The sequence below is a fragment of the Cuculus canorus genome, chromosome Z, assembly GCF_017976375.1.
Source record: "Cuculus canorus isolate bCucCan1 chromosome Z, bCucCan1.pri, whole genome shotgun sequence".
NCBI classification, from domain to species: Eukaryota; Metazoa; Chordata; class Aves; order Cuculiformes; family Cuculidae; genus Cuculus; species Cuculus canorus.
Genome location: NC_071441.1, coordinates 23,659,353 through 23,681,531, shown reverse-complemented (window position 1 = coordinate 23,681,531; position 22,179 = coordinate 23,659,353). Strand labels below are relative to the sequence as shown.

At 36.1% G+C, this 22,179-nt stretch overlaps 1 protein-coding gene across 14 annotated transcripts in view; it reads left to right on the top strand.

Annotated features, from left to right (window-relative positions):
* BNC2 (basonuclin 2) overlaps nucleotides 1-22,179 on the top strand; it is a 356,783-nt gene that overhangs the window by 158,629 nt on the left and 175,975 nt on the right. Inside the window, exon 1 of one of the 14 annotated variants that reach the window (XM_054053486.1) lies at nucleotides 12,653-12,680. The exons of the other annotated variants lie outside the window; for them this stretch is intronic. Coding sequence (XP_053909461.1) covers nucleotides 12,669-12,680 — 12 coding nt within the window. The 5' untranslated portion in view covers nucleotides 12,653-12,668. Of the gene's footprint in view, nucleotides 1-12,652; nucleotides 12,681-22,179 lie in introns of those variants that run through there. 14 annotated transcript variants of the gene reach the window in all.

Here is a 22,179-nt window from a genome sequence, read left to right as displayed (position 1 = left end):
TTCTGGAACCATTTCCATTCTGATATGTTGGTCCCAGACCATCTGAGAAGGAAGGGTAGAAAATAGCTTAGAAAAGGAAATTGCGGGAAGAGGCATGTATTGACATCTTCAAGCGTATAGGGGTTCACTGCTATTTATGGCTGTGCTGCCAGTGGCTTCCATGGAACCACTCTTTAGATGCACTGAATTCCCCAAGTGACCTGCAGCACTTGGAGGAGGAGTTGCTGAAGGAATTTGTCATCTCTGTACAGTGGGGGATGGGAAAGCAGGCCTGACTTCCTGCTGCCCAGCCAGAGACTTATTGACAGAAGGAACGATTGAAGTCATGGTTATTGGAGTGTTCAAAAGTAAATTTGTAAGCATCTTGAATCTGTTTCCATTCAGGGAAGAGAAAAAAAAAAAAATTACAGAATAGCAGTGTGTTTTTGATAAAAAGCTGTACTTTTAAATTTTGGTTGTCATTTGAGAATATTTTCTATAAAAGATGATGCTGACAATACAGCAGTTAACGACAATAACATAACACACCACATGAAAGTAAAATATGTAGCAATATTTATTTAATTGTTTTACAGTTCTGCTTATTTGAAAATACTTTTCTGTACACTTAAGAATTAATAAAGATGTTTGAAAATATATAAAATTACTTTTCTGATTGGTACAACCAATTATACCACTGAATTATTTTGCATTATGAAAAGAACTCCAAAAAAAGTGGGTTTTGATAAAACAAAGGTATCGTTATCGTGTGAGTAGCCACTCTGTTATTGTAACTAGTCCTGTTTATTATTCATAGTTCTTATCATGAGGGCAAACAATCCATCAACAAGTAAGTTGATTTCTGATTACCTTGTTGAGAGGCAGATGTGGTGCATAACTATGCCTACTGTATTTCTGCGTTGGATTTTCTAGCCATAAAAATGTGTTCATATTCTCTACAGCACATGCTTAATGAGCCACATGCTTCCAAGAAAGGCTAGTTTTATTGCACATGCACTAAACAGATTGTATCTGCAAAATATGGAAGGACAGTGGGCTCGGGACACTTTGGGCTTCGTACACATGAACAGACCACCTGTACACTTGGCCCTTCCTGAAAAGTCAGACTAACTCTGTACAACTAGCCCAGTAGTTTTTGCAAGCTAGCCAGAAAGATAAGGTGTCCTAAAAGCCATCTGTGACGTGCATATGCAAAGACGTTGATCCTACTTGGGGACGCTGGACATGGTTGTGATTTATAGATAACTCGGCAGCCCAACTGAAACACAAAGTTACCAGACTTTGGATCCTTCACAAACAAGTAGGATCCCAGGTGTTATAGTGCTAATCATGCTCTTTAACTCCTGAGTTGTGCCGTGACTTCTGTGAATAAATCTCCTAGTGGTAGAAATATTGACATACAATGTGGGGAAGAATGAAAACAAGCTCAGAAAATGACTGCTGGCTGCCAATGAAGTTTGTGTAGATGTAAAGTAAAGCTGCCGTAGCTTTACTGTAGTCAGTTCAAAAATAGCCCAGGAAATATGAATCAGGAAAGCAATAAGGAGAATTTCAGAGAAGTGCCTTCATAGTATATAAGCTTACAGGGAGAACAGGCTAGATTGTCATCTTCTGAGGTCCCACATGTCTTCCTGAGAAGTATAGGTAACAATTCTCAGTACTTTCTAACATTTCTGTGTTTTTGAGGATTATTCTGTTCATTATTGAAGAGAATGGTTTTAGGAGGTACTGTAAAGGGAACAGTCTCACATGTCTGTAAGTGATTTACCTGCTCTCCTTTCAAGTGCTGCCACAGGTTTGTGGAACTGAGGAGTGCTGAATGTGAAAACTATCCCACCCTTTTTTAATTGTGAGTTTGACTTCAGTGTGTAACTGTTTTTCCCTGCTGTTTCCATGGACCTTCCTCTCAGCAATACGAGTAGAAAACACAACAGCAGTTGTGAATGTAAACTTAGAAAACTCAGTATGAGAGACTGAAAAAATTCCTTTAGAAGCAAAGGTTGCCTGTGATGGTTCTTCATCTTATAAGACAAGAGCACCTTTATATTTTCACATTTTTCTCGCTCTAACAACTAAACTCAGCTTCTGCAAAAAACAGTGTAATTCAGAACTTCATAAGACAACTGCATGTTTACCTCCCTTTCCCAACCAAATGTAAATGAATATGTGGAAATCAGGACAAAATTATTACTGCTTTTCCTACCTGAAATAATTTTATCATGGTAGATTCACTAGGTGCCATAACTAGAACAGAGCAAAATCTGCAGGTTTGAAATTTTGCTAAAATACATTTTTCTAATGATACAAAATGTCATGCTAACTGCAAGTGGAGATTGTCAATGTAGTTGCACATTCTTTATAATGTTCAGTTAATGTTTATGCACGTTTTAAATTATGTCCTATACTAGTTTTATGTCAGTCATACAGGTAACTTTTTGCCTCTCTGTAATTTTTAAAAGATAACCCCATAAGACATTTTGAACGGATGTAGACAGACATGTACATCTTCTGTTTTTCAAGATCATTACACATCCACTTACAGGGGAATGCATTATTTCTACCTGTCTAGAGTGCTAGTCCTTCTTTGGTAACTACTTCATGTCATGCAATTCAGCATATAAGCTTATATTTAAGTTTTTTACATCCCTACATATTGGAGACTCTCCTGGCTTTTCCCTTTGTTACAGTATATAAGTGTAAAATGATTTAGAGTGTATGTCAAATTAAGATTTTGGTTTTAAATGTACTTTCTTCATTTATGAAGATGCTAATCTGAAAAGAACCAAAACTCAACAGCACAGTTTTGGACATCTCTTTGGTTTCTGTCACCTTGAAATCATTAATGAAATCTGTGTGTTTGACATCTGTGTTCAGAAGTCAACAGCCAAGCAGTGAGCTTTTGTTCTGGTTTTGACATTAATTAGTAGCAGAACACTGAAATTAGAAGTTAGAAAAATACGAAGATACTTAAATTTTCAGCCAGTAGTTTTCTCACAACAGTTAGAAGTCTGCCAGCTTTTCCATGTTAAATAGATGTTTATGAAACAGAATCTGTCGTGAGATTTTCACCTGGAACACTGGACATTTTTTGAGAGGGTTGCCCAGACTGCCCATGTAAACTGCCCACATCAAATTGCTTTCTGTGTACTTGTATTTTAATATTAGGAGTCTCAGTACATTATGATATTGGTTTCAAAGAATCAGCAAATCAGGGCCCACGCATTTGTGGAATTTTGGGACTAGAAATTAGTAGAATTTTCATGGAATGTGCAATTTAATTTACTCAACCAAAGGATCTAGAGCAGTGTAGCTTTAGATAGAGATTGCTGCTTGTAGGTGTTTATTTAAGCTTGAGGTTCATTTGCTACTTGTTATACTAGAAGATTAAAACCATTGCAGTGTTGTTTATATGCTTTTTCATCACCATTGTATGAAAGAAAGCTTAGTTTAGTGAGAGAATCTGTAAGAATGGGTAGTATCAAGTTCAGTTTCTTGCTGTTCTGTCTACCTGAATTCTGATTTTTCTAGATCTATAAAATTTAAACTTTCTTGATGGTATTTTTTTAATTACTTCCAGCTTCCACTTGGTATACCTTGCTTTTTCTGACTGTAAATTGAGAATGAGTATTCCTCTGAAGCATTTTAAAACTTTGAAAGATGCATGCCATCTAATTGTAATTTGTTGTTATATTTTTTCTTGTTCATGAGATTTCTCAGTAACTAGAACACTTCTATGAGAAGTGATTAATCATTCCTTAAAAGAATAATGCCAGAACTTTTCTTGTCATTCCTCTGCATTTTTTATAATGAAGGCTGTTGTTGGTATTTACTTCTGCCTTGGTATTTACTTCCCTTCTGCCTTTTTGGGATGCAGATTTCTTAATAGCAATCGAGACAAGGCACTGATAACACATACTGTGTTTGTGTTACTGGTTCCTAGTTTGGGGACACATGTTGATCTTTGATAGATAAAAGTCATGTCAAAAGTGGGCTTTGAGTATCAGTATCCAGATTCCACACCCTCCACATATTCTGTAATAGCTTATCAGATTTGTGAAATAGCTCTGTTTGTCAAGAGCTTTGAGGAACACACCAAGGTATTCTGTGCATCCTTGGGAGGTCTCTGCTGTACGCTGACTTCACTGGAATTGTGCTTTTGAAGGGTCAATTAATCTGGAGAGGACTGCTCTCTGTATGATGATGAATTATACTGTATTAAGGCACTAGCTATACTATCTAGGCAACTGAAGGTCTGTTTTGCTTTCATAAAAAGCATCACCATATTTGTATCTGAAAGAGGTGTTGTTCACATGCCAATGTTGGTTGCCATTTCTGTTTTAAAGCTGTCCCTCTTGTATAAAAGTGTCTGTGTTCAGGCACTGTGAAGTGAGCAATACCATTCCAATTTTATTTAAGTATTCATATAATGGTTGGTAATTCAGCCATTAATTCTTGCTGGTCTGAAAAGTAGGCACATAAATATCCCTATTTCTGGAGGCTGTGAAAGTGAGGCAGCTGGGAGTTCTTGTCTTACCAGAAGTCTTACAGAGTCCACCAATTTGGAACTGGAACAGGAATTCCTGGCTCTCCCTCATGTTCTCAGGCAAGTAGATTGCATCTCACTGAGAAGTGTGCGAAAGCTGATAACTTTATAGTCCAACTGATAACTCTCTGGGGAGATGGAAAGCTCTGCCTTGAAGTTCACCAGATGTTTGAAAGTTTACATTGCATGTGAGCTATGAAGAACTGTATTCCTAATACGAGCCTTCTGAATTGTATGGAATTATGTCATAGAGATATAAGTATTTATACGCTGTTAGACTTAGTTTAAAACTCCTTAGCAATGTTGCAATTTTCTGTGAAATCCAGTCTGATTTCCCATAAGAAGAGCATCTCATCTAGGGCATTAACCATTACCTTATAACAGCACTTTAAATATATCTATCTATCTATCTATCTATCTATCTATATTTATATATATCTTAGGTCACAGTTCACATTACATTTCTCTGACTAGTTTATTTAGGTAAAATCCTTAAGCTTTTCCTGCTACCTTAAAAATTCAAATAAACAACGGAGAAATGGTGTAGGCCTGCTATTGTTGTAATAGCTTTTATTTTTCTGGAAGTGCTTTTGTTAGAACCTTCTTTTTCTCCCTCCTAACTGATACATTAAACACTATATATTTGAGGATTAAATATGGCCACAAAATTGCCAGAAGAACAAAGTTGCCATTAACTTCAAGAATATCAGAATTCCAGCTTAAAATTTACAGCCCTGACAGAAAAATAATCTCTTTTGCCTAAACTTGGTAGGGAAATCTAAGTATATATGTAATCTTGAAATCTTCAAGGAGGCATTTATTCCTATCATTAGAATATAGTCCTCCATGATTTCTGGTTAACCCAAACCTTATATCATGTCTAATGAAATTGTCTAATGAAATGTAGATGATGCCACCACTATTAAACAAAAATACTGAAATATTACAAAATTGCACAGTGTTATGATACAATATTGAACTACTTTGTGTTTGTATTTCTTTGTGTCCTCTTGGTTAATTATACGTGACAGGGGCTAAAGTAAAGAGACTTATCATAAAGCAAACAATTAAAAGTCATTAGTAACTTAGACAAATAATGATGTTCAAGTAGTGAATTTCAAGCCTGTGCTTAAAAAAACTTAGAGTATAATTCAGTGCACTACATTTCGAAGAGCCTAGTCATCTTGTTACCAATATAACATGGGATAAAATTAATCACTTTTTAACTGCAGTATGGATATTCAAATGACTTGTTTAATGAGCTAAATATCTTCTTAAATCATAGGAATAGCACAGCTAGAGAGAGGCAAGAAAGAGCCTGCCTATAAGATAGTGAGGCAAAGTGTTCCTTATTAAATACTGGTCACTGCTAAAAAATGGTTTCCATATGGAGTAGACTACATGCAATTTATGTAAATTATGTAGACTACTACCACATTGCTAGTAGTTTTTATCAAGTGATACTAAACACAAGCTAAATCCAGCGTAACTGTTTATGTAGACTGCATGTAAGTAAATTGTGGGTATTATTTAAGGCCGGTCAGATTTTTCAGGCCATTGTTGTGCCTGTTGTATAGTAACACAGCTCACATCTGCAGCAATGCTAGCTTTGGCTGAGATGATTTTGTACCTTAGAAAGGAAGCAAAAGAAACTAGTTTTTAATAAATCACTAAAGGCACTCTTCTAAGGACTTGTAGTGACATATACAATCTATCTGTTAAACACACTTGTCTTTGCACAGGTATTCAAATGTTTTACTTTTCATTTTGAAAAGCTGAGATGGGGGTTTTGATAGGAAGAAAAGACATAATAAAGTCTATTAACATGGAATTATAACTATGCACCTAATGGTGGTGATTAGGGAAAACTGAAAGGGCTTTTGTGTGGATATGGTATGCTTTTCTAACATGTGAAAAGGCAAGAAACTAGGATGCTGTGAAGGACATTTGTAACTACTTTTGATTTGGGTAAGACTTTCTGACAAGATATAAGAAGATCCTAACTTAGATTAAAAATTGTGTGAGAATTAAGCACAGGATGGTAATAAAATTCCTTTTTGAGATGATGTAGACTTCAGTATTACTTTAGAAATACTTTATTACTAGCCCACATAATATTTTGTACATTCAGTTTTTATTTGGATATGAGTGCAGAGGGTTAATTTACTAAGCAGGTAAGACTAATTTGAAGATGAAGTCTATTTAAAAACCAACATAAATACTGGTTAGATAACAGTGTTCGATAGATTGAACAGCAAGCTCCTGACCTCTGATCTTGACTCTGCCATCTATTTATGGACAAATCTTTCAATAACCATGTTTATTTTTCTTATTGTGGATAGTAATGCTTAAAAAGGTAGATCAAGTGTCCTGTTATTGGTGTAATTTTAAAATTAAGAAGGAAAAAACCAAACAAAACAGTGCACACAAAACAATTTCTAGGAAAACTCAACCAGAAAAGACACTGAATGAGTTGGTTAAAAGTATCCCTACTTTCAGGATGGGCTTGGACTGCGTGACCTCCAGAGTTTCCGTACAACCTGAATAAGTCTGTGATTCTAAAAAAAACAGAAAATGCTGAAAAACCGAAACTAATGGTTTAAGTATTACATGGTTTGTGTTCTTGGGGAAAAGTATGCATTTCTTACTGAGCAACTGTAGAGCTGCACATGTAAAGCTGAGAGGAAAATCTTTGGTTTTTTTTTCATGTAGCTGCAGAGGGTAAATCCAAGTAAACATAAAACACAAGTAAACATGAAACAATTATTTAAATTTTAGATTCACAGTCTTCTATGGCTGTCGTTTACAGGGGTTTACTTGCTTAGCTCAAGCACTGTATCTCTGTGTCACTCAGCTGACGTGTTGAAGAACAGCTAGCCTCAAAGTATCTTCTGCTGCCTCAGGTGCTCCTTTTTCTGGGAAAGAGGATAACTATTTCCAAATAAAGTTGAGATGTACCTGAAGATGGGTTGATGATTTTAATATGAATCTGCCCCTCAGAGAATCAGTGAATAGGGTTATCATGTTCAAATCTATAATTATACTTATTTTTCTTACAAGATATAATATAATTTTCTAACACTGAATATTAGCTAACTACCAGTAGCTATCACTTCTTTTCACAGTTACTGCTGTTAATTGTAACCTGGCTTAGTCAAACTGTTAACTTATACAGTAAATTCTGATTTATAGAAGGTGCTTTAATAATCTACAGTTTCTATAAATCACACAATTGCTGGAAAAAAACCTACAGTCAAGCAGTGTAACTATTTCTGGAAATCAGGATGAATTTTGCATTTAGCTAAGTTATGTGACACTATTTTTGAATCATAATAGATTGGATTAAGGCTTAAAAACTTTTTGCATGGAAAAAAAAGAAGATATTTGATCTCTCAGTTTAATTATTCTCAGCAATTCCTCTGCTCTAATAGTTCATTTGGGTTGTTGGGTTTTTTTTTTTAAATATCTGAATGTAAAAAAGTTATTTGATAAACAATCATTAATTTAAACAGGATAAACGGAGATTCTATTTCCCATTCAGGGAAGTGTGCATGTATATATTTTGCTCTGCTCACAAACTGTAGTGAGGTGGGCTAATGTAAGTGGTACAGTACTTCATAGTATAATTTTTGGAATCACTTTATATTAAATTGAATTTTAGTTTTTATAGAATGTCAGTTTCAGAAGAAAATGGAAGTAAAAATATTAACTAAAAAGATATGTGTTAATAAGGTTATTGAGTTCACATTTAGTAAACCTTTGAAAACAAGTATTTGGAATTAGCAGTATAATAGTATATGAAATTATAAGACACCATGCAAAAGTTATCCCTCCTATGATGATGCTGGATATCTTTAATTGTCTTCTTCCAGGATTTTCTTTTGATGCTTGACTGATTTTTTTTTTCTTTCATTTGGATTTGGGAAAATTAATGTGTGTTATTTTTTGTGCTCACAGAAATATAAAGTTTGCGTTAGAAGGTAATGTAAATTGTAAAGCTTATTTAACCATAGCAGTTTATTATTGTTCTTTGTTTGACTCTATGAAGATCTGCTGAAGAACTTTTTCATTTTAAAAGGAAATATATTTTATTAACTTGTAGTTTCAGGTAAACCAGTAAATAATTAAAACAAAACCATCTTCTGACCTACAGTTAAAAAATGTGATTTTTAAGTGTGTAGAGTGCTCAGGTTTGTATTTTCCTTTTAGCTTATGTGAGCGAAGAGGCTACACAGTTGATGCTGCTGGTGCGGGGCTGATATTAGGGTAATATACAAGATACCTGAAAGACTTTGTCAGTTCTTTTCATAAACTGCTATACCTGTCCAATCCAAAAAAAACCTTTAAAATTCTGACCCATCCAGAGTAGCTCATTAGAGGGCATATGTCTGAGCTGTATACAGTCTCTCTTGTCAAGAAGAAGAGGGTGGAGATGAATTTCAGCATCCTTTGATCATGGTTCCCAGTTTTCTAGTGTTGGTGAGAGCCTCAGTTGTAATGTAAGAACAACATCACAGTTACCTTTGGTATAGGAAAAACAATAATTTGACTATAAATAGATTCAGGAACATGAACCGTGTATGAAAAAGAGATGAATACAAATACCATGAAGGGGATTTCTTTATAATTTGAAAATGGAGTAAGTTCAAGCTTTGAGATAGAATACATGGCACATCTAGGAATGAATAATGATCTGAACAGTTCTTATAAAATTATAGCGTATTATATGTCAAAGCTGACTTGAGAAGTTTCTCGTCATTTGCAAATACTGTTAGTTGAAATTTTTCTTTGTTAGTTGATTTCCTCTCTGATTACAGATGGAGGTCTGTGTAACTGGACTTGCAGTTCATATGTCGCTCTTAATATCTTACCATGAGATCACAAGTGTGTTGGGTAGGGAGAGATCACAGTACATGTATTTACATGTTAAACTATACTTAAGATAGTTTTTCTACAAAGTATATGTGTATACTGCATTAAAGTGTTTTTTTGCACTTGATAGGAAGTCTCTCAATAGCTCACTTAATGATTTTACTGCTTGGGGGTAATGTAACCATCCCCAGTGAGAACTAAAAGCTTAAAGCTCCTAAATATGTTTACAGTGGTTGTGTGCACATGCATACACTGTGCAAAAAAACACTCACCAAGAGGGTATAGACTGCTGTGGGGTTTGCCCTTTCTCACATGCTTGCTCAATATATGTTGAAGGCGGGACATCTGTGTCTGCTGGAAAATCTTACGATAGATATGTGATATACTTATTATGGTATTTTCAAGAATCCATCACAAGATAAGTAGTTAATCTAATTTTTTTCAAAAATTCTGAAAAAGGTGTCATTAAGGAAAAATCAGTTTCTATGAAAATTTTCACCCTTTCCTAGATCAGTATTCTCTAAAATGCATACCTATACCTATGTGAGCTGCAAAATAAGGAGAGACCAATTCTGGAGCAGGATCTTGACTTTTTAAAGAATATTAGGGTTTAAATATTTCATTTCTGCAGGGATGGAAGCAACAGGTTGTTTTGGTTTTTTTTTGGAGGGGGGAGGTGAAGAGCAGACTGAATCATAGTGTGATATTCAGTACTTGATTTTAGATGGACTGGGAACATCAAACCTGAACATCACAGCTTTTCTTATGTAAAGAAATGCCTCTGGAAGTCAATACTGAACTTTTATTTTTCTTTCAACATTATTTTTGCTCCACTCCATCTCAGTCAAATATAGTAGATTTATGTTCATTTTTTTCCTGTCCTTACGTGTAGAAGAGTCAAGAAATTGTCCTCATCAAGATTTTTAAAAGCCTTTCTGAAACACTGCTGGAATAGTCTTCAATAAAGTACATACCATTTACAGTGCATAAAGCACTGTGGTGGAGTATAAATTTTACTGGGTTTCCTGTTGGGGTATTGTATGTGATTAGAGATTAAGGAAGTCATTTGTGAGTTTTGTGACTTCCCTGGATTTAATCTGATAAAGATTACATATCTCAGGACAATGTACCTCCTCACAACCTCCTTTGTTTGTGAGGACCATTTTGTGCTTTGAGCTACAAGTATGAATTTATGGACATTGGCGTGTTTTAAGTGTATGTATGTCTCTTTCTGTGCTTTAAGGTGTTATACAAGCAGAGCAGATGGTTAGATGCCATGACTTGGCCTAGTTTGACAAAGACCTCCTTATCATTTGCTTGAAACCTAGTTTCCTGAATCAGCGGATTTTTTTCCTCCTTAAAATTTCAGAAAGTCTGAACTTTGTCAAAACAAGATGGCTGGCAAGTTTTAGGGACAGAGGAGAGACACAGACAAAGACAAAGAAGCCCCTGAGAAAGGCAGACGGACTTATATTGCTTGTGGTTTTTCAGTACAGCTGGTTTCAGATGTGTCGACCTTGTTCTGCACTGGTTCCACTGCCAAAGCAAGACTGTCACAGCTGGTAGTACTTACTACACTTGCGGGAAAGTATGTGATTCATTAGTTGGAACCGTATGTTTTTCACCAGTTCTGGTCATGTTTTTGTTAGGATGTGGTAAAAGCATAAGCAGGGGGTGAAGGGACAATGGAAATATGTGACTTGTTAAAGATTGGCCCCAACCAGTTATTAGCTAAATTGTACGCTTTAAAAAAAAAAAAAAAACCCAACAAAAAACAACAAAACCAACAAAACACAAACTTAAAAAACCCCAACATTGCTCATAAGACAAATGATTTAATTCTTTAGTTAAGGTCATTTAGTCATAAGTAGTAAAAAATTGCCAACATCAAGTCCCTTCTCCCCTCTTTTCTCTTAAGTATCACGATCTCTCTTACTGAAAACTGTAGCACAGGAAGAAGTCATGCAAGCAAAAGACGTTAATTTAGTAAAAAGCAGACAGACCGGTTTAGAATTTTGAATATTTGAAAGAAGGTAGCTGCTGCTGTTGATAAAATGCAACTGTAGCATAAAGGCTTGTGGAGAGTGCTTGGCAGATTGGAATACTTGGTATAAGCAGAGCTGTAAGTGGGTGTTCCTGTGCCCACACATGGTAAAACGGAGCAGAGTTGTACAGAGGTACATAACAAACTCTGTTGTTTACAGTTTTTTTGAGTGTTGGAGAAAGTTTTGTACTAATGTTTATTTTGTAGCTGTTTGGACCTAAATATAACAGTTCAAATGAGAAAAAAGGGGAGGGCCAGCAAGGGAGGGCACACAACACATTTGAACCAAACTTACTATATTCTCAAGCTGCTTATACACCTCCCCCCTCCTTCATAGCACCAATGAAATAACAGGAAGACTTCAAAGCCATGTGTTTAAGAACGTGCTTTCAAAAAGAGTCTCCTTCTCTCTCCACACACACCCACACCCACCCATCTCATTTTCCATCCCAGCCTCTTTACACATATACACAGCCACTGGACTTTATAGAGCTAGAACAGGTCTGTCTCTGATAATTAGCTCAGCTGGCTGCTGCATAAATAACAGAATGCACTTAGGGGCTGTAGTCTGTGACATGGTTTAACAGAGCATAAAAAGGTGCATCTGTTAACATGCCTGAATTCAGTCACCTTACTGTCACCCACAGAAAGATACCAGCTCTGAAATGTGCCAATGATATTTTGCAAACAAGAGGCCAGTATTGCATTAAATTAACCAGGCTGTGAACATGCAAAGTGCTGCCTCTTAAAAATTGTGCTGTCTTGGTTTACAGTGGTGTTGCAATGAGTCCCTCCAGTATCTATTAGAATGACCTGTGGCACTGAATACTTCAACACTGTTCTGGCTAGTATTGTTGACCTTTGTCAGCTTGATAAAAAAGCAGAGCCTAGAAAATGTGCTTGTCATTTTTAGTGAACCAGGAGGCTGGAAAGCATAGGGAAGGGGAGGGGGCTGCAGGGAAGCACAGATGTTGATAGCCTGTTTTTGTTTAAATTAGGATGCTGAACCTAGGACAAAATTGTAGTCTGCTTCCCTTTTCCTCCCCAGAAGCCCCATGTCTCTCACCCCTTTCTTCCCCTGACTGTTGCTGCTTGATTTGAGGTCTGAAATAATGAGGAATGTCTGCGTGATCAAAGTTACTGTCTGCCTCCTGGTCTCCACAGAAGCCCTGCTGTATGTGTTTGGTAGGCGACAAACAGCTTGTTGTAATGTGTTTGAAGGTAATACTATCACACTTCTATTATGTTCTTTGAACATTTATTTGTTTTTTAATTCAGTAATCCCAATGAAAAAAAATCATATTAGAATCGCTTTTTACGTTTATTTAGCTATATAATGATTTTTAAATTATTTGCAGGAAAAAGATTACTCCAGCAGGGGATATAGCCAAGCATACTTCAATGAATTGATAAGTTCTTCATTTTATAGATGTATAATTCCTTTGAAAATGTTGGTTAAGGTCTATCTAGCTCTGTCCAGAGATTTAACAGGTAACAGGATATTTGTTTTCAGAACACACATTTGTGCTATTCAAACCATTATTTCTAAAGCATGATTATTTTTTATATATTATATCTCTTATTAGTATGTATTTTTATACATCTATACATAATATTCTTCAGAGGGATAAATGAGTGCCTTATTCATTAGTAGGTGATGTAATGCCAGTGGGAGCTAGTCCCACACAGCTTGAACCAAAAATTATTTCATTTGGCAATAACTGAATGTGGATGACCAGAAGGTGTGATGCATTCTCTACTGTATTTTGAAGTAGTTACACTGGAAATATCCCACCCAGTTGTGCTTGGCCCTTTAGTCCTGACATTGGGCCACACCTGCATTCCTAACATCCAGACCCATCTTTGTTTTTGCCAACTGCTTCTACCCACGAATATCTTCAGGGAAAAAAAATAATCTAAAAAAACCCCTAGAAAATCCACACATTAGCATTTACCTTATTGCTTGGAGAGAGAGACAGAGGAGGGAAAGAAGTTGCTATAAAGGAGATGATAGTGTCTTGAAATCCCTTTATCTGACCACTGTGAAGTTACAATAAGCCAGCTGTGAAATAGAGGGGAAAAAAAAAAGCTACTGAGTTCTTTCCAGTTCTCTTGCCTTTTTTTTACCCAGTTATGACTTTCCCCTTGCTTTTTTTCCCCCTCTTCTTTCTTTTTCGCTCCTCTTCTTAATCTCAGGGGAGTTTCTAAAGAAGTAAACCTCGGGGAGGTGGAGGTGGGGGGCGAGAGAGCTGAGGTTTATGTTAGAAGAAATTAAGGTTAATGATCATTGGCTCATTTTCATATTCCGTGGGTGTGGATGGAGGAGTAATCAGTGCAGGTGGCCTTGCCAGCTGGGAGTTTCTCTTTGTCATCAAGAAAATAAGGAGAGTGCAGGGATTGAATTACCACAACTATTTTAGGGCTAAACATATTTTGTTTCCCCATTGGCTCTGTTTTAAGGACAGAAAGCTTACATTAACTTTAACTGAAAGAAAACACAGTTAATTCTCTATATATTCTGAGATAATTTGACTGAATGTATAAGAATCTGTGCTTGTTCAAATGTATGTCTGGTGTAATCTTGCAAATAATTTTGCATGTAACACACTGAAAAGCAGTCTTTTTCTTAATTTGCTCTGACAGTTTATTTTTCTGTGCCCAATTACCACTCTCTTTATTGAATGTTTGAGCTGTATATTAAAATATGTGCTCTGACTATTCCATTTCGCTTGTGAGATGCCTGTTATTGCATTTAAAGGTGCTCCTTTCTAACTTTTAGAGGATGTACAGAATTAATGGAGTTCTGTTCAGTTTGTAAAGGAAGCAGTGGATTTGGTTAAGGAAGTCTGTGCTGGCCCTGAAAGGTGTGCATTCACATTTTAGGCATAGAGGAGCTGTTCTTTAAAGAAAAATGTTTTGGAGAAAGAATAATAAAATGACAAATAGTTCAGACAAACAAGCACCTGATAAATCCCACTTAGAAGTCTTCTGCATCAATGAGGTTTTGTGTCTGATGTTGCTGGAACAGATTATGGTCGAGAGATTTCAATTTAGAATGGAAAAGTCAGAAATAAAAGTCAGTGGGAGTCTGGGAAAGGTATTGAGTAGGAGAGGAAAATTGTAGTCAGAGTGTTTTGAATTGTGTGTGTTTCTAGCACGTGCATTTGCCTATCCATGCTGCATCACGTTTGATTAGAAAGGGAATCCTGCTACCGAATAGGTAGTTTTAGTTTCCGAATATGGTGCAGCGGACTGTGATTTTAGCAGTAAATCCATGCAGATGTTAAATTATAGGTGATGTAATTCTAGTTAAAATAAAGACCTATGACTACAGTGCATACTTATTGTTGTGGGCTTGGTTTTTTTTAGTGAAGCTGATAGGAATCCCCCCCTCACATTCTTACAGGAACAACAGTTATTTAGCTTTGTGAAAGACACAGTGTTACAGATTTAGTTGCTATTATTCAAAATAAAATGTTACAGCATCAGGAGGTTTATCTGGTAGAATAGGGGGCTGCAATTGGGTTCCCTTGGTCCACTGCTGTAAGAGTCAACATGCAGCTGAATATTCATGAGGCTTTCTTTTATATGAATAGTTGGTCTGCTGCTGCACCTTTCCATGGTTTATTAATAACTTATGGACAGACCACTCCCAAGCTTACAGAGGGCAAGAATACTTTAATGATTGCAGCAATCTCTCAGTAAAAAGGCAGAATGAGATGGTTTATTGCAGCAGCGCCATTTGCAGTGCTGTAGTTAAAGTGTCATTAGCACGCTGTTCTTAAGGTTGTATTGGTAACACTTGAAATATAAATCCCAGTTTTTTCAGAGTTATCAGTTGTGTGTAAAACTTTTTTCCAGGCTGAAACATGACATAAAGAAATATCTGTCTTGAAGGAACTATTTTTTTGGCTTAATCTTTTAGCATATATTTTTTTCTTTTTTTGTTTTAAGTTACTGAATACAGGGGAAGTAATATGAATGTTATCATTTCAAGGCTTTCTTCTTCCTTGCTGATGAAACTCAAAATAACCTTAAATTAAAACAAAAAATGTTGGCACATTTCAGTCCATAGCATAGTCTGGCTGTTTCTGACATTGAAAAGAATGTTTGCTACTCATGTAAAAATAAAAACTCACTTTGTATTAAGAAACCCTGCTGTGGATAGATGATTATAGTTATGATCCATAGATAACCTCACGAGAGAGGGAATGATATGGGAAAGATGCTGAATTAAGAATAGAAATAAGACCTTTTAAAAAACATTATTTTTCTGCTCTGAAAAGTATTAACCTTGGGGATATAATTTCTTAAGGTTTCTGAGATGCTCACAGTATGTATACTTAACTAATAAGATTATGTAGTCATAGTTTGTAAATTTTATCTACAATACATAAAACTTACCATGCTGTCTTTCATCATTTACTAATCAGCTAGGAGCTTAACACTTTCTCAAGAAGAAGGGCATGCCATGTTATTTCACTGTTATCCATTATAATGTGATTTCTGTCACTGCCGAGTAGTAGCCAATTTTACTTTGTGTGTTACACTTTCACTCTAAGTAACTTCAGCTGCTGAGGCTGTGTTGTGAAGCCTCCATTAAATTGAGGATTGATGATGTACACTCTTGTTATGTTTTAAATGCAGATAATTACATCCCATGGGTTGCACTGAGCCTAGTCAGACAGACTTTTATTTTCTTTCTTGCTTGCTTTTCTTTCTGTGTGAATATCTTGCTCACTAACGTAATGAAAAACTGAATCATGAAGTGGAACTGAAGAAATTTCACCTATTAATCACTATCTAACAAGATTGAGGAAAAATATTCAAGAATGGTAAGAAATGTAATTTTATTTTGAGGCTTTCCCTCCAGTTTTTAGCCTTGATAAAGACAACACAGGAGCATTATCATTTGGTGGAAAAAACTGCATTTTTTTTTTTTGTTAGCTTTAAATTTCTTTTAGTATCTAGCACACTGCTCTCCAATGAAGTCTTCCCTGGGACTGCAATTTTTTCTTTTGTGATTAAAAGTACTGAAGTACCCTGGTTCAGGGGATTACTAGTTAGATACAGAGTCTTTCTGCTTTAGGTCACCAGTTTGAATTCAGTCCAGGCCATCATCAGACTGCTGTTAACATCTGAGGGCATCATGGCATTCTCAGACCAATTCTCAGTAGGCACATTTTTTCTCTTCTTTCATTCTCCGGTCATTCTCTCCTGGATTGAGCTCCTTGTGTTGGGCAATCATCCTGCCAAGTTTAAGCAAGTTCTGTCATCTCCACTTGGATCCAGTTTTCCCTCACCTAGGAACAATTTGTCCACAGTTACTTCTTTTATGGTACTTACTTGGATATGACATTACCATCACCACCATCTGTGATGTCCCCTTTTAATATTTCAAGACACTGTGGAGCAGAAAGATACATGCCTAAAAAAAAAATGAAAGGAAAAAAGAAACCTCCTAATATAAACAAAAAAATCTCCCTCCTCCTTTCTTCCCTCCCCTGAAACACAGCTGCGTTGTGTAGGGTTTTATGGATTAAATGCTTGGCAGAGGTGCTGGAGTTGATAGGATTTCAGTTTACAGTGAGACAGCCTTATCCATGGAACTCACTTAATTTTGTTAGGCTCCCAGACCTTGGGCTGTCTGCTCTTCTGGTTGTTCTTATCTGTCAGAGAAAATGAGAGAGGTAAAGTTAAAATTAATATCCCAAAGTGAAGATGTAGTGGGGTAAAATTAAAATTAACAGGTTTTTGTATAGGGCATGGAAATACTTCTGTTTGGGTGCTTGTACAATCCTGGGAAGCCACAGAGAAGTTTTCTGCATTTTTGTGGAAAAAAATAAGCACAAACACTTCTGGATGATTTTTGTGTAGTGTCACCCACTGCGGCCTTTTTATGGATATTACCAGTATGTTATGTGGCTATCTCTCTGTGTTTGGGTACAGTAAGAAAATAAAAATAAATACATACATTGGCTAAATTGTCAGTAATCACAGCAGGAGGCTGAAGGATGAAATGAGCCATGGAGGCTAAGCTACTTTTTCAACCGTGAAGTTGACCTCTTTAGGTCAGGGTTATGACATGCTGGTAGACGAAGCAGTGTATAGAAGCTTTACTGCTGCTACCTGTGGTGGTAGGAAAAAGGGGACTTATAGTTCTGAGGTTACCTGTTCATCTCTTCTATGAGTGTTGTATTTTCCCTTTACAATCACTGATTTTTTTTTAGTGTTAATGTTATTCAGACAGTTTAAACATCAGCAAATTATTACTGGAAACATTATGTATAAGGCTAAAAAATATACAATAGGGAACTAGCCCACTTTGGCTGGAGACAGGCAGGGTGATGTAATGGTCCTTTCCTTCTCTAACATTTATGATGCTAGGTTTTATAACAGCTGAGTATACTTTTCCAAAAAGATGAAAATGTTACACCCTTTAGCATTAAAATAAGTAATTTAGAGCAGGACTTAATTGTGGTCTCAGATCTGTATGGCAGAAATCATCTCCATAACTCTGCTCTCCCTCTGAATATGTTAACATAGATGAGGAGTGGGGAGTGAGGAGCAAGTCTGTATCGTGAGAATCTAAGAGAATCATTGCCTTACGTCTTACTAATGAGTTCAGAGTTTGCTCACATCACCTATAAGCAAAACTGAAACAGCGTACGGGATAGGTATAGCTCTTGAGTTTCCCAAAGTCTGCCCATAATTTGAGTCTTGGATACCTACATATTTTCTAGTAGGTATTTTGAAACTTCCTAAGTAAGTGTATATTGCAAACATAAAATTTTTTCTAAGAGTGTGAGAAGACAGCCTGACCATGATATGTTTCTCATACAAGATTTGTATCTGGCTTCTTCATAATGAAATGCATATACAATAAACATATTTTTCCAAGGCCTTCCAGTTTTGAGGACTGGAAGTAGCCACACATTTTTCTGTAAAATTTGCTTTGTCAGGTGCTTAAGTGTTGCACAAATATTTTGTTACATTCTCTCCATTCCCTGGTATGTAGTCACACTTCCAGAGGTCAGAAGTGGGCGTGTAGCAGTTTTACTTTAAATAACCACTTTCAAAATTGCACTTGCATCACTGCAGGAGAAGAGTTCATATCTAAATAGGTACTTGTACAATTAGGTAACTACAGACTCAGCAGTAATTTGCATAGGTAATGGGCTTTCTTGTAAGCAAACAGGGAAAGAGTAAAAGGGTGAGGATACTTATGCCTGGTGCCCATCTTTAAAGATTGTTGCCAGAAATGTCTCAGTTTGCTTTGTGAGTAATATTTAGCAGGATTTGTTTGGAATACTTGAGAGACTGTAAACATACTACAAAACCGTGTTAACACAAGATTATCTTATTAGGCAAACCTCTTGAATTGCTTAGGAATGCTTAATTTACTAATACAAGCCAAAGTCTTGGTTTATTTATTTATTTTCTTCCCTCCTCCCCTTCTCCCTCTCCCCTGATATTGGTTGGGGGGTGTGGGGAGGAGGAGGTGGGGTGAGGCAGGGAGAACCTATTTCTTTAAGAAAAGACATCTTGTCCTATTCCCTAACCACAGACATGTTACAGACGGTACTTTGGGAGAAGATAATATTGCTCTCATGCTTTCCCTCTGAGGCTGAGGGAAAGTAGTTGGCCAGCCTGTGGCTGTCCACCATCTGTGTAAGGAATTCACAATCCCAGACAAAAGAAATTGGCAAAGTCTTCTTTCTGTCTGTTCTCCAGAGCCTCAAGATAGCCATAAAACACCTGGACAAAATCAGCAGGTGATGGCAAGGGAAAGAGAATGATCAGTCACAGGCATTGTTGAATCCTTTGAACATTACTTATAGCTTGGACACTGCTGTCACCAGACACAGTTTGATCTTTGGTGAGCTTTCTGGAAGTGCTTTTTTCCCTGGCTGTATGACAACAGGGGGAACCAGATAATATTGTGGAGGCAATGCAGAGTTTTCCAAACTTGTAATTTTTATCTCACCTTGTAACTCTAGTTTTTGTTACCTGTATTTGCACTTAAATGATCATGCAAGAAAACAGGCAGATTTTTATGCACAGAAAAAACGTCATATCTTTTTACCTTTGTGACCGCCCTAACGAGCAGTGCCTAACTGCGATCTGTGTCCCAGAATTAAAACGAATTACTTCAAAATTGAGATTCATCACTTTCTTTTCCATGTTGCTTTACACGAAACTTGAAACAACAACAGTTTTCAAACTAAGGAATGCAGTTTTCTTCCAAGAACGTTCTTGTGTTAGCACATTCATAACAGAACTGATTTTCTTGCTTATTTATGATTTCTTAGAACTCACTATTGATCATCAGTTATGAGCTTTATGTAATCATCTAGAAATATAGTATGACTCTGAAACTAAGAAAATCCTAGCCTTTAGTTCACTACGTGTTTTCTTAGTTTCAGAGTCATACAATATATCTGGGTTTTAGGCTGTACAGGCTAAAGCATAACAAAAATTCATCTTGAATCTAAAAAGAAAACAAGTGCAGAGACAGATTAATATATCTAGAAGAGCATCTGTGCATGAAAAAGAAATATAGCCACAAGAACATATTACCTTTGGCAGGAGGGAAAAAAGCTTCCTAGCCCTTAGCATGTCGCCAAATGGAGTCTGAATTTCAGGCCTTGGGTGCTTAGCATTAAGACTGACAGTCTTTCCAGTGTCAAGGGGTTAAGTTTGTAGCTGTTGTTTTGTTGCATTCCCAAAGCTAAGTCTCAACCCTATCAAAAAGCTGCTGGATCACTTCACACTTCAGCTGTCCCGTGAATCCTGCTCCCTCCTGTTGGTGTTTTCGCTCTTTCTTCTCCCTGCAAATACAACTCTTCTTCACAGAGCTGGTGTCAAGATCCAATGAATATAACACTGTCTTGCTAAGTGTATTAATCATGCACTCTACTTCAGACATGCAGCTTGTTCATAAAGCCTGTGTGTGGATTTGTGTGTGACTGTGTACATGCATAAGTTGAGGATGTTTGTTAACCCACTATTTTAGGGAAGACTGAATGCTTCAATTGTTCAACTCTCTCTTGTAGCCTGCATTACAGCTTGTAACCAGCTTGAATGAACCTTTGGAAAGTAAGGGTGAAGGTTCAAGATTAAAATATTAATTAAAGAGGACTCCGTTACTTCACTACAGGATCATTTGCTGATAAGTAAAACTAAGAAATCTTGATCTTCATTCTGCTTTCTCAATATGGAAAGTATACGTAGCATCCCTAGAATGCATTGCCAAAAGTGTTAATATCTCATAACAGCAGTAGTAATAATCCTTTTACTCTAGTTAATCATGTGCTAATCTGTTGGTAAGTCAAAAGAATTAGACCATTTTAAATTCATTGTGTCAGCTCAGCTGAAGTAACTGGCATGGTGTTATAAACATTTGTGAGAAGATTTGTTCAAACTAAAATAATAATGTCATAAAGTAAAGAATTTTGCTAGTTCCACACAGCAACTCTAAGGATGTCATTAGTTTTAGGTGCTGGACAAAATAATTTGAGTTTATACAGAAACAGAATACTGCTGCTGTTTCCTTGATGTGTACTTTTTCTCAATTCCATTTCCATGTTTACTACTTCCCACTAACCAACTAGGGATAGTTCACTACCTAAAAGAGTCTTCTACTTGTAAACTTTTCTTCCTGTAAATTTGTGACTGATGTTTGTTCCTGAGTACTTTTATGTTTGTAGCCAGTGAGGGAACTTAGGTATTTTGTTTATTTTCTTTTAAATTTTGTCTTCTGTTGTGTAGCCCAAAGTAATTACATAGGCTTCTATCCGTCTTGTTGTTCAAACTTACCTCCTTACGGTTTTATATTTAGGAATTTTTCTTTGTTCCTTCTGCCACTATTCTTCACAGCATGCTTCATGTTCTTCCCTGAAAGGCTAAATCAGATACTACAGCTGTTCATAATTAGACATTTCAGATCAGATTCAATGCAAATAGTGATAAAAGTTGATGAGAAGATTAGTTTGTACTCCCTCTTAGTCTTATGTGAAAAATGGGCTTTTTCTGTTTCACATGGTTTTGCCTGTGGTAAAAGATTTCAATGAACATCCATGTAGCAGTGAAAATTTCTTTTTTTTAGCGATTAGGCTGGCATATATACAGGCTCATTTCCACTTGTTAGCCACATTGTCAGAAGAAAGTCACTTTGTCAGAAGAGAGATTTTATTTCATATTAAAAATGTGACTACATTATCAGAATACAGTCAGTCTCAATTACTGTGAAGCTATTTCCATGATAACAGTTTGCAAAATTTTTTACGTTATAACCTTGAAATTTCATTTTTATTTTAGATGAAATTTTTACATGCACTTAAATTTCTTATGTCTCCATGGCAATTTTTCATATCCTATGCACAAGTGAAATTTGTGTATAAATGTGAAGATTTATTCATGTTAAATTTAGGACTGCAGGCATAACTTAAGAAACTTCAGGAAATGCGGACCTGAAAATTAGTTGTTATTTTTTTTATTAGATATAACATAGGGATGTGACTTATTTTTTTTAACCTATTTAAATTTGGTTTGCATTTCTTAGGAATTGTATTTAAAACCAAACATAGTCTTCAATTATAATAGCCTTCTGCAGTCAATTCAGAGATCTTATTTTCTTTGTTTCTTATATGAAGTATTATATTTTTTTCCTGAGTATTTCAGTACTGAATCTACCAGTCTGATTAACTGTTTATGTTTT